The 14735-nt window shown below is 40.9% G+C and overlaps 3 protein-coding genes across 3 annotated transcripts; 2 read left to right on the top strand and 1 right to left on the bottom strand.

Moving 5' to 3' along the window:
• Positions 1–1142: 1142 nt before the first annotated feature.
• nedd8l (NEDD8 ubiquitin like modifier, like) lies at positions 1143–5048 on the bottom strand. The gene is made up of 4 exons (XM_072686955.1): positions 4869–5048; positions 3168–3215; positions 2979–3061; positions 1143–1611 (listed from the first exon to the last, which is right to left on the bottom strand). The coding sequence occupies exons 1-4, from the start codon at positions 4884–4886 to the stop codon at positions 1518–1520; spliced, it is 243 nt and encodes an 80-aa protein (XP_072543056.1). The 5' UTR covers positions 4887–5048; the 3' UTR covers positions 1143–1517.
• A 1853-nt stretch (positions 5049–6901) lies between these two features.
• zp3f.2 (zona pellucida glycoprotein 3f, tandem duplicate 2) lies at positions 6902–9736 on the top strand. Its single transcript, XM_072686954.1, has 9 exons — positions 6902–6965; positions 7084–7268; positions 7344–7447; positions 7523–7611; positions 8426–8606; positions 8681–8786; positions 9300–9388; positions 9486–9577; positions 9675–9736. The coding sequence occupies exons 1-9, from the start codon at positions 6902–6904 to the stop codon at positions 9734–9736; spliced, it is 972 nt and encodes a 323-aa protein (XP_072543055.1).
• A 1093-nt stretch (positions 9737–10829) lies between these two features.
• On the top strand, positions 10830–14228 carry zp3f.1 (zona pellucida glycoprotein 3f, tandem duplicate 1). The gene is made up of 8 exons (XM_072688640.1): positions 10830–10959; positions 11963–12159; positions 12572–12672; positions 12767–12858; positions 13494–13674; positions 13746–13851; positions 13918–14006; positions 14105–14228. Exons 1-8 carry the CDS (start codon positions 10830–10832, stop codon positions 14226–14228), a joined length of 1020 nt encoding a protein of 339 aa, XP_072544741.1.
• Positions 14229–14735: the final 507 nt, after the last annotated feature.

The following is a 14735-nucleotide window of genomic DNA, read 5'->3' as shown; positions in this document are numbered from 1 at the left end:
ATTTCATGATTGTAAAGGAGCTGGGAGCTGATTGGTCAGGGGGAGAGTCAGACTGGATTATAAAATATTGAACACTATAAAACAGCCATGCTGTCTGTTCTAGGAGGGATGTTTGGGTAAATCTGCCAATTGACAAATGTATATGTAGGCATTTTGGGCACTCCTGGTCAAATGACATGTTGCTGCAGATACACCACATTCTCTACAGATACACGCTTCTAAACGTTCTGAAGCAGAACTACAGAAGTGCACTTCCGGAAGGAAATGCAGAATGGTTGCGGAAGCTTAAGTGTTTCCCACTGCTAGGCAGTGGTTGCTGTGGTATTTCAGGTGCTAGTTATGGGGTTGCTAGGTGGAACTGCTGTTGCCTTTGGAACTGCTTAGTGGATTCTAGGGCAATGCTGTCCTAGATTGTTGCTGTGGTGTGGCTAAGTGGTTGCTAGGGCGATCCATTTGGTCCATGTACATAAGCCTGATTCACACAATCAGACCAAACAATGTAGAGATGGGCAGGACTTTCAGAATCTCTAATCTCTCCTGATGTTCAAGCACCAAGTGGTTAGCAGCAGGTTCTTCAAGTCCTGCAGGATTATGTCCTGTGAGGTGTGGGCAAATATGGATCACATCAATGATAATTTGGTGCATTTGAGCACTTTTGGTATGTACGGACTACTGCATACCAGAAACCCCCCCACAAGACCTGCCTGATGTTTTGGAGATGAGACTGATGCTCATTTTCTGTCTTTAACACTTCAAGAACTGACTGTTCCCTTGCTGACCCATATATTTAACAGATGCCAGTATGAATGCAGATAGTGTTTGTCACTTCTCCAGTGTTAATGTTATGGCTGATCAGTGTAAATGCAAATAAACACTTTACAATGTAGGTTTTTCCCCCCTCACTGTACAGTTGAACAGAAATAAGCGAAACATTTGTTTAAGACTTAAAACATCCAATTTCCCAAAATTAATTGAACATAAACGTAGCTACAGCCACTGCAATTTCAACAAAAACCTCAACAGTGCATTTCATTGATTTGCTATAGTATGACTGGGGGCCGAGTACTCACATACTACACTTGGTATCAGAATTCTGGTATGGTGAGAACCATAAATACAGCTGTGCAGAATGAGACACAAAATTCAATCCTTTTATTTATTTATTAGAAAATTACCAGTGCATACAACATACCCAACAGTACAGGGCTCAAACATACAGGACTGAAGTGGGTAGCTCTCCCTTCAGCACCACAGCACTGCAATAAGGATCTAAGTTATATGATATGATTTGCTTCTCTTCTTATCAGGACTTGATGGTTAGACGTGGTTCAAATCAGAAAAACGTGTAGTTCCACTCGCATGTTCTCGCTTTCTATACGGCAAAACAAAAACAACAACAAAAAAATTATCCAGATTTGCTCTGGATTTGTGACCAAATCTCGTCTTACTCCCGTCATAAGCAGCTCTGGGAAGAGCACAAGCTGATCAGGTTCCATGAGCACTGATGGACTGTTGGGTCAGTAGATAATCCTGCCTCCTCGGAGCGCAAGGACTAAATGCAGAACAGATCCTCCTTGGATCTTGTAGTCAGATGCCGTTTTCTCATCATTCCTAAAAGACAGGCAAACGGTCATGGTTTAGAAGTTTATGGGCAAGCCGCCTTCATTCCTTCAAATTGGCTTCAAATCAATGTACTAGACGTTTCTTGATATCAGAATATGCGACAAAACATCAGCGCTGCACGTTCACAACCACAGGGATGCCAACTTTTGCTCGTCATTTTGTTTCTAGTCGAATCTAAACAAATGGAGCAGTCCAGCTTTAAGGAGATTAGCGGTGTTCCTCAGCACCACAACTTTTTCATACATTTCCAACCAAGCGCCACTAAGATCTGAATGGATCCAGGATCCACCAAAGTATCTCAGGCTATCCCAAATATCCTGCCTATACTTGGGTTGGGAGCATTTAGTATACCTGCTGATTTATTAAGGTGTCTTTACCTATAAATATACGCTACAGGTGCATGGTTTGCCAAGGTAGACCAACCGACATTCATGTCTGCAACTGTCACTTTGAGGAGAGCAGTGCCTATAAGACTCCTCTGGCTTTATTCATGTTCAAAGGTGGTTCTATACCCTGCAGTTTCTCTTGAAAAGCCCAGAAGCAGAGCATCTGACCATGACTACATGTCTCTGCTACCCCCTGGTAAATTAAGCAGTTAATTAGTATCACAAAGTAGGACTGAATAATATTTGTATATATATATATATATATATATATATATATATATATATATATATATATATATATATATATATATATATATATAATATATTTTGATACTGGTTTATGGAGTTGGAATCTAGTCTTTCCATTTCCATAAAATTGGGATATGTTAAACGCAATTTCATGCTATCTAAAATCTGATACTGAATTTCTTGCTTGCTATATGGTTGACCTTGGATATTCAAAAGAAATAATAAAGCAATTTCTTTTTTTTTCCTTTTGAGATTATAGTGATTATAGATATAATAGATGTAAATCTCATGTGCTCACACCACACTTGCCAGTTCTGTTATTCTCCAAAACAACCTCTGGATGAATATGACTACTGTTGAAGCAACAGCAGCCTTCTGAAGGAGTGAAGGAGAGCTGGATACCGCCATTTTTTGGTGGACATTTTTTTTTTTTCCAGGGGTTTTTACACTTTTTCAGTGTCTGTGCTAAGCTTCAAGTGCGTTCACCACCCAACAGTATCCACCCAAGAGCAGCTCTTTTGTTAAAAACTAAGCAATAAACTGTACATCAGTTCCACCTTGCTAGTGCACCAGAGGTTTCCAAGCTCAATATCTTGCCCATGGTCCACCAACTGCAATAACATCTAGAGGTGTACCACTATGAGGCACCATGGGTACAAGACAGAAGTGTGCAATAATCTGCACTATTATATGTAATAGTGAGCATAATGTTTTGATTACATCTGTTTTCCACTGTAGATCAGTCTCTGTTGCTGTGGTGGAATCCCCTCCTTTTCTTCAACCCTTTCCTTGATTCGTTCTACCTGGTTTAAAAAGAGAAAAGAGCAGAAATCAACAATATATTCAGAGAAAGTGTGCACAGCAGATAGACACTCAGCAGATATCCAGATAGAATATTAGCATTCATACCTTATCTGTGGGCTCAATGTCGATCTCTATTTCTTTGCCAGTGAGGGTCTACAAGAAAAAAAAAACACAATATTTTAAGTGTTAGGATCATGTTTGTCATTTATGATTCTAAATAGCACTCATGCAACATCCGTTTAAACAGGTGCAGACTGCAGCTAAACACTAAATGGCTCCCAAAGCCCTATATAGTGCACTGCAGACTAGTGTTAGGACATGCACTACTACACATCTAATTGAACTGATCAAGTGTTTTGAAATAAGGGAAAACACGAAAATGTGCACTGGAAAAACTCCCCAGAACAGGGTTTAGAAACACCGTTTCCAAAACGTATATGGACATTGTAATGCCACTGATTGGCTTAGTGACCTAAGGTAGTGTACTATATAGGGACTAGGAAGCTATTTGAGATTCAGCCCAATAGTGGGCGATATGATAATATTTCATTGTATCATGATCAATCCTATTAATGTGATACACTACGTTTTGTCTAAGCAAATCGTGGATATTGTCTGATTGTTTGATTATAAAGAGCAGTACAGTAAATCTTGAACAAAAAAAAAACACTTGTCTAGGTACAGTGTGGTGGATTTTGTTTGCATGCATTAAAACGGCACAATCAACAATGCATTGCAAGTGCACCGTCAAAACGTCTATAAAAATTGTGATATAATATTTTTACCACATCACCCAGCCCTTATTCAGCCTGAAACTCTTAGGTGCAAACGTATGTATTTAATACTTTGAAAGCATAATTCTTAACAAGCTTCTTATCAAGCAGACAGACCATACAAGGACATGTCTTCTTTTTTGGGAATAAATATTTTTTGCACTTATTTCCCAGCAGTGTTTGCTTCTACATTAGCCACACATTCTGTTTACAGATTTTTACCACTTGTAAAATATCAATTTAAAAAAGCAGCATGTAGTGATTGATCAAAGCCTTTAAAAAAATATGCAAATATAAACCAAAATCTTTTATAGAAAACAAACAATCCTCAGTGGAACCAAATAAATGTAGTAAAACTATTTATTTCACTTCAGAACTATGAGTTGAAATGAAGGTAGGTAATCTGGCCATAAATAATATTAAAATCTGTGATAGATAGGGAAATGTTATTAACATAATTGAATGGTTTTAGAGATATTTAACTCCTTCCCACCCTCACACACACACCCCTACACCCTAGGCCTCCTGATCAATGGCTTGGCGTAGGCCACAGCATCCTTAGCTACCACAGCGGACGTCCATCTGCCCCTAGCGTCCTCTTCTACTGAAAACCAAAATACGTCCGACCTTTGCCATTTTCTAAATGACATGTATGTTTAAGTGTCAGAAAGCCAGAGCTACTTTCTAAAGAACAACATATAAACGAATGACTGAGCTGGTAGCTAGCTAACGCAAAGCACGTAAATAAAGCGCCACATTCACGATGACTGGATGTGATTGGCTGCTTCTTGGATTTTCCCCATTCCACCTTAACTAGCCCCAGATTTTAGCCATCTGCTGCTGCGCCATTTAAGGTGGAACTGAAACGTCGATTAATAACTCATCTAAAGGTCGTCATTCCTGACAGAAAATGAAATAACAGGGCCACAAACCTCTAATAAAAGCATGGCAATAAGGACAGCAGCTACAACGACACGCCAGAAGGCTCTCTCTGTAACGTTAAGCTATGTTAGCAGATTAGCTGATCTCTTACCTTAACCTTAATCAACATGTTGGAGGCTGATTTCTGAATTAGTGCTAATCAAGAAAAGTCGCGACGAGAGAGTCTTAATCCAGTAGTTAAACCAGCTAGATTATATGATGTCTAAAAAATGAGTTGAGTTGAGGCTGACTACAATACAGCCACAACCTGAGGGTGTCTTCCTCGTCTGTGAGACAGCGACCGCAGCAGTGTCACACCGCCACCAACAGGCCATAAACGGCTTAGCACGGCTGATAAGCCAGCTCAAGAGTAGCTGGTTTCAGTCTAAGCTGGTGTCTAAACTGTCTCTGATGGTCACGGTGGTTGAAAACCTGGTCATCTCTGTGAAAACATACCCTACACTGGTAAAACAGCTGGTTAACCTGCTCCTGACCAGCATATTGTATGTTTTCATTTGCTAGCTACCAGTTTGGTCATCGGCCGGTCAAGCTGATAAACCAGCTCATCCATTAAACTCCAACAACAACAAACCCTCAACTAGCTTAACTAGTCTGACCAACTTGATCTGCCCAGGCTTTTACTCACTTACCTACACTTCCAAAAAAAAAACACACACTTTCTACTGCTAACCTTTCATCTAGGCCTTCTGTGTTCATTTTTATTTTGACATTTTTTCCATTGTTTTTAGAAATTATTATAGTATGAAATGTATTATAATAAATACACTGCAACCATGAAAATATCCTTTTTTAAATATCCTAAAAGTCCTTCTGAACCATTTTTGTTGTTTTTTTGGCATGACAGCAACAATTTGCTAAGTTTGCTACTGGTCTGTATAGAACCGTAACATCTCAAAGATCCCCTGAATGCTTAAATAGTCCCCTCTGCTTGGTAAAAAGTGTCCTTCATATACACTTGTTGTAGTTTAATACACAAAAGACAACAAATAAATGTGAAAATTTGCAAAAGCCAACGTTTCAGATGTAAACAACGTCTTTCAGACTGGTTTAATGTGAAAAGGTCCATTGTTCAATCTTTAGGCATTCGCTTCCTATCCCCACAATTGCCAACATTTATATTTACAGCATTCAAATGAAGCTTTCACATCATGATGTTACACAGGCTGGAGAATGTAGTGTTAAAAGTCTTGCCCAAAGACTGCTGGTTTAGTATGGTTTGCCCACCCAACCAGGGAATCGGCCTGCAGGCTGGTAAGGGGAATGCAGTGTTGTTTCCAACGTTAGATAAATGGACATGGGAACCCGCTATGCATCTGTAACACATTCTTTTGGTAGGCGAATTTAGTGTTTTGGGAGTCTTGACCAAGGAATCTTATTGGTGTAGCCTGGTCTGAGCGGGGAATTGGCCTAGTGTGCACTGGAGAAAGCAATGTTGTTATCCACTACGCTATATAAACCACTGAAAAGTGCCGAGTGGTCACACCAAACCACTCAATCAAGAAGTTCAAATATGATTATTCGGGATGTTCAGTTTGAACAAGATGGAATTTCCACAGTCTGACATGAAATTTGTTGTTACGTTATCTGGTGGCCAGGTCAGCCTCCACTAACATTAAGATCTGTTCATGTTGTAGTTGCTAAAGTGCAGCACAGGAGTAAAATACAGTGTAAAGTTAGCTGCACTCATAAATAACGTCCTGTAAAGGTTTAAATGCTTAAATAGTTTTCTGTCTGGTTTCTTTTGTACATGGATTGTTAGAGTTTCTATACAGCACTATTGTTTCACTATGGTTATGGGTCACAAACCATAAGAGTGTAGTTACAGATGGCACACTCTCAAATGAACTCCCCAATGCTACCAGTTAGCTAAGTTTTGCCCAGACCTCCGTAGTTAGCATAAGGCTTTAGGTTTCAAAAATTCTCTGAAAAGCTAACTAAAGCTATCCAAAGGGATGCTAAATGTTCCAAACCCCAAAACATCCTCCAGTCGTGGATGTGCTGCCCCTGCCAGGTGCTAATTGTTTCAAGGCTGATTGGAGGGGGTTGGAGTGCAGCTATATACTGCTGCTCTAAGGGAGACTTGGCTAGGCCTTTGTATCAGCAGACACTTTAAACTAATCAAGCATGCCTTTCTTGAGGCAATGTTTTGTTCTCTTAGCAACTGCTGTGTTAGTGCTGTCTTCTGAAGGTATTAAAGGGTTCTGGCTAAATAGTATTTGATGTTTTGAGAGGTTGTATTTTATCTTTCCTGCTTGAATTTGACCTGCTTTGCAATTTTGCCTCTTTTTTTTGCTGTTACTGTGCAGACATTCATATAGAATGTGAAAGCGAGACTGTAAAGGTCACATGGAAAGTCAATAAAGAAATGGCTGAAAGACCTGCCCGGCTTCTTCTGGGTAACTGTCTTCCTTCAGAGTTCACGCCTGCAGCTTATGGAGGAGGGCTAGCGGTTTTCCACAGCCGCCTGTCTGAATGCCGCTTCAGAGAAAAGGCAAGTTCCCACATGTTGCCTAAAATCTGACTAATGTGCTGAAATCTAATGGTACTTTTTATGCCCTTTTGCCAGAGGACACAAAGGAAGCTGATTTATGAAAACCGTCTTACATTCCGACCACTGCCGAAGCCAAATCCTGCTGCGTTCACCTATAATGTTACGTGTTCGTATCCAAGGTACTGTTGCATGTTGACTTGACAAAATATAGGCTTTACATAAAGGCTGCTAGTGATGCAAAATTCATATTCTAGGCCTGAATGGATCCATACCTTTTTGGTGCCTTCTACTGGTGTTCTGGAAGGTCGAGGAAGGTTGATCTTCCACATGGGTCTTCTGAATGGCAAGTGTACATTTGCTTCCTGGTAAATTGCATCAGGTGTTCTTAGTTGTGAATATATCTTATTGGCCCTGACTTTGCTTACTACCCCAATAGTATCTCTTCTGTATTTCTTTGCTGTGACTTCAACCTTGCATCTTCAATCGTCCCCTTACTTTTGTAGTGAATGTGTTGCTGCGCTTTAGTGTCAATGTTCAGGAAGATTGGGCGAGTAGAATTGTAGGTAGGGGAGTGTGTTGAATACATTTCCATTCCAAGTTGATGCTTATTTCTCTTATGTCTACATTTCTGGAGGTTTTCAGCCTAAAACAGCCATTCTAGGCTTTTACATAAGACCTAAGGTGGTTCTGATTTACTTGAATGGTTTAGCCCAAAATGTGCCTTCATGGTTGAAGGCTGCGTGAATGATCTTGTACAGCAAAGTGATTCTAAAGAATTGTCCCATTTTTAGCACCCGTTTGCCATCAACATGAGTCTTAAGACATTTGTGTAGTTTCACCAGTGGCTTTGGTAAATATGGTAACACACATTTTGTTGGAATAGATATGGTGACCCCTGGTTCCAGTCACTGTAAATAAGAGAAGGCGTTTCTACAAGGAACCTGTTCACCACTCTGAAAGATTTGGGTCCCAATGCTTTAAAATTTGGTGGAATTCTCCTTTGTGGCCTGTGTGTGTAGAAAATGACTATAAAGCCATGTTTGCTAGAGTCACGTTTCTGTATTTAGATGACCAATATTGAGAGCTGTTCACATGTACCACACAGACATGAAATTGGTGCTGTTGCTATTTAATCACTGTCACTCAAATGATTCCAGATGACCTGAGCGGCCCGGCAGTCTCCAACTCCATTCCTCTGGGCTCCTTTATTCACATTTGGGCCGCAGTGGAGCAGCAGGCCCATCAGCCCCTGATACTGTATCTGGAAGAGTGTGTGGCATCTACAACGCTAACCCTAGAACCAGAGTCGTTGATGTATCCAATAATCACTAACAAAGGGTATGTTTACCAGAGTAGGAGGCACAGAACCTCAAAAGTTTGCTGTAATTTAAAACTTCCCTGTTTTAATATAGGTGTCTTGTGGATGGTAAGGTTGGCTCCTCCAAGTTCTTGCCAAGATATCATTCCTCTTCCATTTTTCTTCAGTTACAAGCATTCAGTTTTGCACTGGAACAGGAGGTATGTAGATCAAGGTTTCCACCTAGTGTGACAAAGTTGGTTGGATTGTGCTGCCAAGACTCCAGTCTTTAATCTTTGGGGTGTCTAAAAGTATCTGTACAGCTAAATACCTACTGTTCAATGTTACCGTTTAGCACTTTAATTTTATTAACTGTGGTTTGATGTTAAATGGTTAATTGAAGGAAAAATTAACCCTGATTTCTTTAGCTGTGGTGATGGGAACCAGGGGTCCACATGACTACAACATACATAACCATTTTATTTACTATCCAAACCTACCAGTGAAGCTGTCTGTTGGTTTGTATGGTATTTATTTTATTTAATGTATAAATATATATAGGTCAAGTTTGGATCCCATCACCACTTAACAAATGCTGGCTTTGCAAATATCTAAGGCCATCTCCATACCTATAGGATACTTTATCCACCTCTGGAAACAGACCTGTAAATGAAGGTCTAGTTGCTAAAGGCAGCATACAAGCTCCTTAATCAGGTCTCCTGCATTTCCACCAGGTGTACATCCATTGCAAACTAGTGGTCTGGGACCCTGAAACCCCAAATGAGAAAAAGAAGGCTTGCAATTACAATAAAGCCCTTGGAGGGTAAATGACTAACTTCATCCCTTTTGCCAATAACATGCTGTTAAATGAGTGTCTCTTTTTTTTCCTGCTCATTTACTTTTTCATTTTAAATTGTCAGGTGGGAGCTTTTGGATGACCCTTCAAAGAGTAATCTTTGCAACTGCTGTGATTATGGCTGTGGGTGGCGAGAGAAGCGGGGTTTACACTCTGGTGAAGTAGAAGCCTGACTATAATCTGTTTGTTCCTTGTCCCAAGTCCTATGCTTGTGTAATCATTTTGGGTGGCTTTTGGTTGTTCTCATCCACAGACTTCCACGGAAGCGTTGTGTTGGGCCCACTGATTATAACAGCCAGCTCATCAAGTGACTAAGCTGTTTCAAGGCCGGCTTTGCCATGAAGGTTGGTCAACTTGACATTAGGACCACTCTGATTGTTCTTCCTTTTGAAATAAAGAAGAACTCTGTCCACAGATGTAACGCTGCAGTAGCTGGAATGAAGAGTCTGCCTTTGTAAACAAATGTTTACTCCTGAATAGACATGGACCCATTTCTACAGGGTGGTTGCGTGACGAGGGATACCCCTTTTTTTTTTTAAAAGTGGTTCTGTTACAGATCTTCCTTTGCCCATGTCGAAACATGAATGTAAATAAACTGGTAAAAAAAAAGGTGTGGTTGCTAGAGTCTTGACTTGTGTGTATTCCTAAGAGAAATAGTTTGGAAATATCTAACATTATGGATTTCCCCAGATGTCAATTGGTCAACGCCAGAACTTGATCTGATTTTCTGTAAATGCACACCTGGAAACATCTTAAAACATTTATTACATTCACTGTTCATTGGAGACTGTGTAAATATGACTTCTGTGCTGTTTCACTAATGACTTTAAAGCTTAAGGTTTAAATATTATTGGGCATGTATTTTCAAGATGAAATTTGACAGTCTAAGACTAGTGTCAACATTAGCCCTCTGTGATTTGACTTTAAGAAGAAATTTTTATCACTGCTTGGATTCAGCAGGACATAATACAATATAATCCACTATACACTCAGAGCACAGTACAAGCCTGACCGCTTGACCCCTAGTGTCTGTGGGTTGTGTTTTTTTTTTTTTTTTTGTTTGTTTTTTTTTTTGGCCATGGCCTCCTGGAACCTTGTACCTGTGAGGCCTCACTAATGCCTTTCTTGAATTCCATTGCACCCCACAGTTTATCTTTAAAGCAAGGATCCCAGTCCTGGTGTGGGGGGGGGCTAATATTTTTATATATTTATTATATATAATTTACAGAGAAGATAAAGTGATCCGTCTGACTTCTGATCTGGCGGTCCAGACTGAGTTAGGTTGTTGCATATTGCCATTTCTAGATTGATTTGTGATCCTCTGGACAGCCAGAAACTACATGAAATCCAATTTCTACAGCTCTGATCCAAACCACATGGGGTTTGAAATTCAATCGCATTTGTGCGCATGCGTCCCGGCCTGCACGCTGTGGGCGCTCAGAAATCGGATTCCGCGTCATTCAAGAAGCGACAGCCAACTACCTCGTTAAAGCCAGAGCGACGTCCGTCTCTCCTGCTTCCGCCTATAACCGCAGCCCGTTAGCGCCTACATCGTTACCATAGCAACCCCTGCAGACACGTTTGTGACGTCTGGACACGCAAATCCGAACTGATCGCTTGCAAATAACAGTGCGGACCGTCATCTCAGCACGTCTGATTTAAGAAACAATGTCAATGTGGCCTAAATCAGAAGCTAGAAATGTCAGATTCAGTGTCATGACTAAAAGGATTTGGGTTACTTTTAGCTACCTGCTGTGTAAACGTATATAAACACATATGACCCAGCACATAAAAATAAGTTAGTGTTAATGTGTAATTAGGAGTGGTGAGGGGTAAAACACCTAAATGTGCACAGTGCAAGGTCCTATCAAAATGTTAATATTATACAGAATTAAAAATATATATACAGAAAAAACATCTTTGCCGGTCCCAGGCCCATTAGGGTTGAACGTAGAGTATCAGTTCCACCCCACATTAATGCCTTTTATTAAATTTGATAAGCTATTAAAGTCTATAAAGCATTAAAGTCATGAAGATATTTTGAAAAGTGATGGTCTATTTCAAAGACACAAAAAAAAAGAATCAGAGTTTTTTTTGTACTTCTAACATGTAAGGTGTTTTTACTCATTTTTTTCTCTCTCACAACGTTATTCCTTTATTCTACAGCTTCAAATACACGCAAATGGACAATTATGCTGAATAGATGACGTCATTTGACGATTCTAGCGACTTTTAGGACAGCCTATAGCTACTTTCCTGACTGAGGAGTTGGCAACACTGTTCCCGACCCCATTATGCAAATGAGGTGTCCGCGTTGCAGCTGTCAGTCGTTGATTTAGCTGGACCTCCCAGAGTGTATAAATTTCCCCTTAAAGTGCTCCTCGGTAATCCGTTATAATGGCTTTCGTTTTAGGAAGTGTGTTGGTGCTAAGTGTGCTTGCTTTGGTTTGGGTGCAAGGAGGTACCCATGTCTTCACTTTTTCTTCTAGTTTTGCTTTTAAAAGTGTTCCTCATCTTGTTCAGACTGGAACTTCACCTGAGCCTTCTTTTCTTTTTCAGAAGTTTCGGTGGACTGTGGCAGAAGTTCTGTTTCAGTCCGATGGACCGAGTCTCAATCACTGACTGACCCTTGGTTTCTCCGCCTGGGTGACTGTCTTCCATCCAGTATATCAGTCAGACCTGGGGGTGCAGAGGCGATATTTCATGCGAGGTTTGATGACTGCAGTTTTAGGAGACTGGTGGGGATCATGGATGTTAACACGATGTGTTTTTGTGGTTGTGAAGGGCATAATCTAAATGTTCACCTGCTGCTTGTGTTGAATGTATGAGGCTGAAGTTGGTGTTCTGCCTTAAATTGCATGGCAGTTATATTGTGACTATATTCATGAGGCCTACAAGTTGGTGGAGTTGAAGTGCTGCACCATTTAAGGTGTAATTAGAAAATCCCAAGAAACCAATTTTAGTCCTGAGGGACTTCCACCAGGTTCTGAGGTAGCTTTGTTCAGTTATAATCATTGGAACCAGACTTGAAAAGAGTAGGTCTCTAATAGTTGCCTCACAAAGGTGACAGTGTTTCGCATGGTGTTTGGGGCCAAAATTACTCAAGGACTGGAATACTGCCGTAAGTCTTCATCCTTTTCCCTGTTGTAGGTGACTGAGGATGAGATTGTGTTTGAAAACGAACTGTCAACAGGGCCTTTGACCAAAAACCCTTCAGGCTTCTTCTCTCCTATTGTCTGTGTTTATGAAAGGTGATGAACACATCAATTGGTGTAAAGTTTAGTCTGATTTAACAGATTTTGATTTGTAGAGTAGAGAAAACATTGTTTTTGTGACTTCTTTCAGGCCTGTGGACTGGAGTCCACCTATGTATGATCCAGTGCTGTTTCATACCAACGGTCAGGGGGACCTGGTCTTCCACATGAGCTTCATGAAAGGTGGGGTTACAGTTAAACATTACCATACCAGAACACTTTTGGTCCAATTCCAGGTTAACTTTCTTTGGTCGGTGATTGTGGTAGTATTGTCCTTTCTCTCCTCCATCACTCAGTGCAATGGTAGAGGAGTTAGTAAATTAGGCAGTGACTAAAAAGTTGAGTCACTGGCTTGGTGTGCTGCTGTCCAGTGACCTTGTTGGCACCGATTTGGAAAGATGTAGTTGCTGTTTGTACTGCCTAGAAAGCATGTGCTACTGTTTACTCTCTGAGCTTTGTAGCATTGGAGACCTAGCTAGCAAGTTGCACTGACAAAGTTGGGGAGGAAATTGGACAATCTAAGCCCTCCACCCTGTTCTATGTATGTACCATCTTGTTTTGTTGTATTACTAGCATGTTGGCCTGTGGTTGGTGTTGTAGCTTGGCTAACAGTGTTTGAACACTCACCTGTCTCAGGACACTATATAGCCCTGACGACAAATGCTCAAAAACATAACCTGAACATTGCTGTAGGACAAAATGCACTAGCATCATTCCTAGCTATGACCAGCAATAATCATAAACTTATACCCCCCTTCATTGGTCATTGGTATGAATATAATGTGGTGGATTTTTTTTTTATTTATGTTTTTGGGCAGATGACTTTAGTGGTGTGGCCACATCAACTACGTTTGCCCTGGGCTCACTAATCCCAATCGCTGCTGTAGTTGAGCAACAGGCTCACCAGCCCTTGGTTTTGCTGCTGGAAGAGTGTGTGGCCTCTACTACACCAGAGCTGGCACAAAGCAGCAGTATTTACCCTATAATTACAAACAAGGGGTATGTATTCTTTAAAGGCTTCTTCTGTACTTGAAATACTCGTGGAGACTAAAGTGACCTCTGCTTTGCAGATGTCTGGTGGACAGCAAAAAGAGTAATTCGAGGTTCTTGCCTAGACAGAGCCAATCTGAAATCAGGCTGCATCTTCAAGCCTTCAAGTTTGCTCTTGGAGAAGATGTGAGTATGCATAAAAAAAGGATATCACATGAAAACTGGAGCTGAAGTTTCTTGCTGTCTGCTCAGGTCTACATTCACTGTAAACTGGTGGCTTGGGACCCCACCGCCATGGACAGTGGCAGGAAAGCTTGTCAGTACGACAAACAGAATGGAAGGCGAGTCATTTGTTGGGGGGGGGGGGGGAATTATTAAAATGCACAAGTTTGATCAGCTAACTTTCCAAACAGCAGTTGATGATCTGAGTTCTCTGTAGATGGGAGCTCCTTGACAATCTTTTGGAGAGTGCCCTCTGTGCTTGCTGTGACACACAATGCCGAACAAGGAATAGAAGGGCATTGAAGAGAGGTCAGTATTTTGAAAGGGGCATTCTGGCCTAAAGCTATAGTTTCATTGACTTTCTTTCATTTTGATGGAGTACATGAGGGTAATTCTGTGTAGTTATGTACAAAGTGTGTATATATTGATCTAATAAGACCACCCCTGGTTTGGAATGAACTCTGCCCATTGGATCAGCTCCACTTCCCATATAGGAGCACTTTGTAGTTCTAGAATTGCTGACTGTAGTACATTGGTTTCTCTGCATACTTTTGTTAGCCTCTGTGGCTTAGACAACTCTGTGGCTTAGACAACCAGACCAACCCCAAATATCCAGTCAAGTGTCCTGTGGGCAGCGTCCTATGACCACTGATGGAAAGACTAGAGAATGACCAACATAAACTGTGCAGCAACAGGTGAGCTGCTATCTGATCAATCACCCCCACAGAGCAGGTAGTATTTGGTACTGACCATTGAAGAACAGGGTGATGGGAGGCTAACCATGTATGCAGAGAAACAGATGGACTACAGTCTGGAATTATAGAACTAAAGTCCTCCTGTATGGGAAG

Source organism: Salminus brasiliensis, chromosome 9, assembly GCF_030463535.1.
Source record: "Salminus brasiliensis chromosome 9, fSalBra1.hap2, whole genome shotgun sequence".
NCBI classification, from domain to species: domain Eukaryota; kingdom Metazoa; phylum Chordata; class Actinopteri; order Characiformes; family Bryconidae; genus Salminus; species Salminus brasiliensis.
The sequence above is the reverse complement of the archived record's forward strand: the minus strand, read 5'-3'. Positions and strand labels throughout refer to the sequence as shown.

Excerpts from the sequence above, each read along its gene's own strand:
- nedd8l (XM_072686955.1), bottom strand. Across the intron at positions 3,062-3,167 it reads ACATTGAGCCCACAGATAAG|GTAGAACGAATCAAGGAAAG; the intron begins GTATGAATGCTA and ends TTTTTAAACCAG. Across the intron at positions 1,612-2,978 it reads ATCTACAGTGGAAAACAGAT|GAATGATGAGAAAACGGCAT; the intron begins GTAATCAAAACA and ends CCTGTCTTTTAG.
- zp3f.2 (XM_072686954.1), top strand. The coding sequence starts at position 6,902 with ATGCCTTTCTTGAGGCAATGTTTTGTTCTCTTAGCAACTGCTGTGTTA. Across the intron at positions 7,269-7,343 it reads AATGCCGCTTCAGAGAAAAG|AGGACACAAAGGAAGCTGAT; the intron begins GCAAGTTCCCAC and ends CCCTTTTGCCAG. Across the intron at positions 7,612-8,425 it reads CCACATGGGTCTTCTGAATG|ATGACCTGAGCGGCCCGGCA; the intron begins GCAAGTGTACAT and ends AAATGATTCCAG.
- zp3f.1 (XM_072688640.1), top strand. The coding sequence starts at position 10,830 with ATGCGTCCCGGCCTGCACGCTGTGGGCGCTCAGAAATCGGATTCCGCG. Across the intron at positions 12,673-12,766 it reads ATTGTCTGTGTTTATGAAAG|GCCTGTGGACTGGAGTCCAC; the intron begins GTGATGAACACA and ends GACTTCTTTCAG. Across the intron at positions 12,859-13,493 it reads CCACATGAGCTTCATGAAAG|ATGACTTTAGTGGTGTGGCC; the intron begins GTGGGGTTACAG and ends GTTTTTGGGCAG.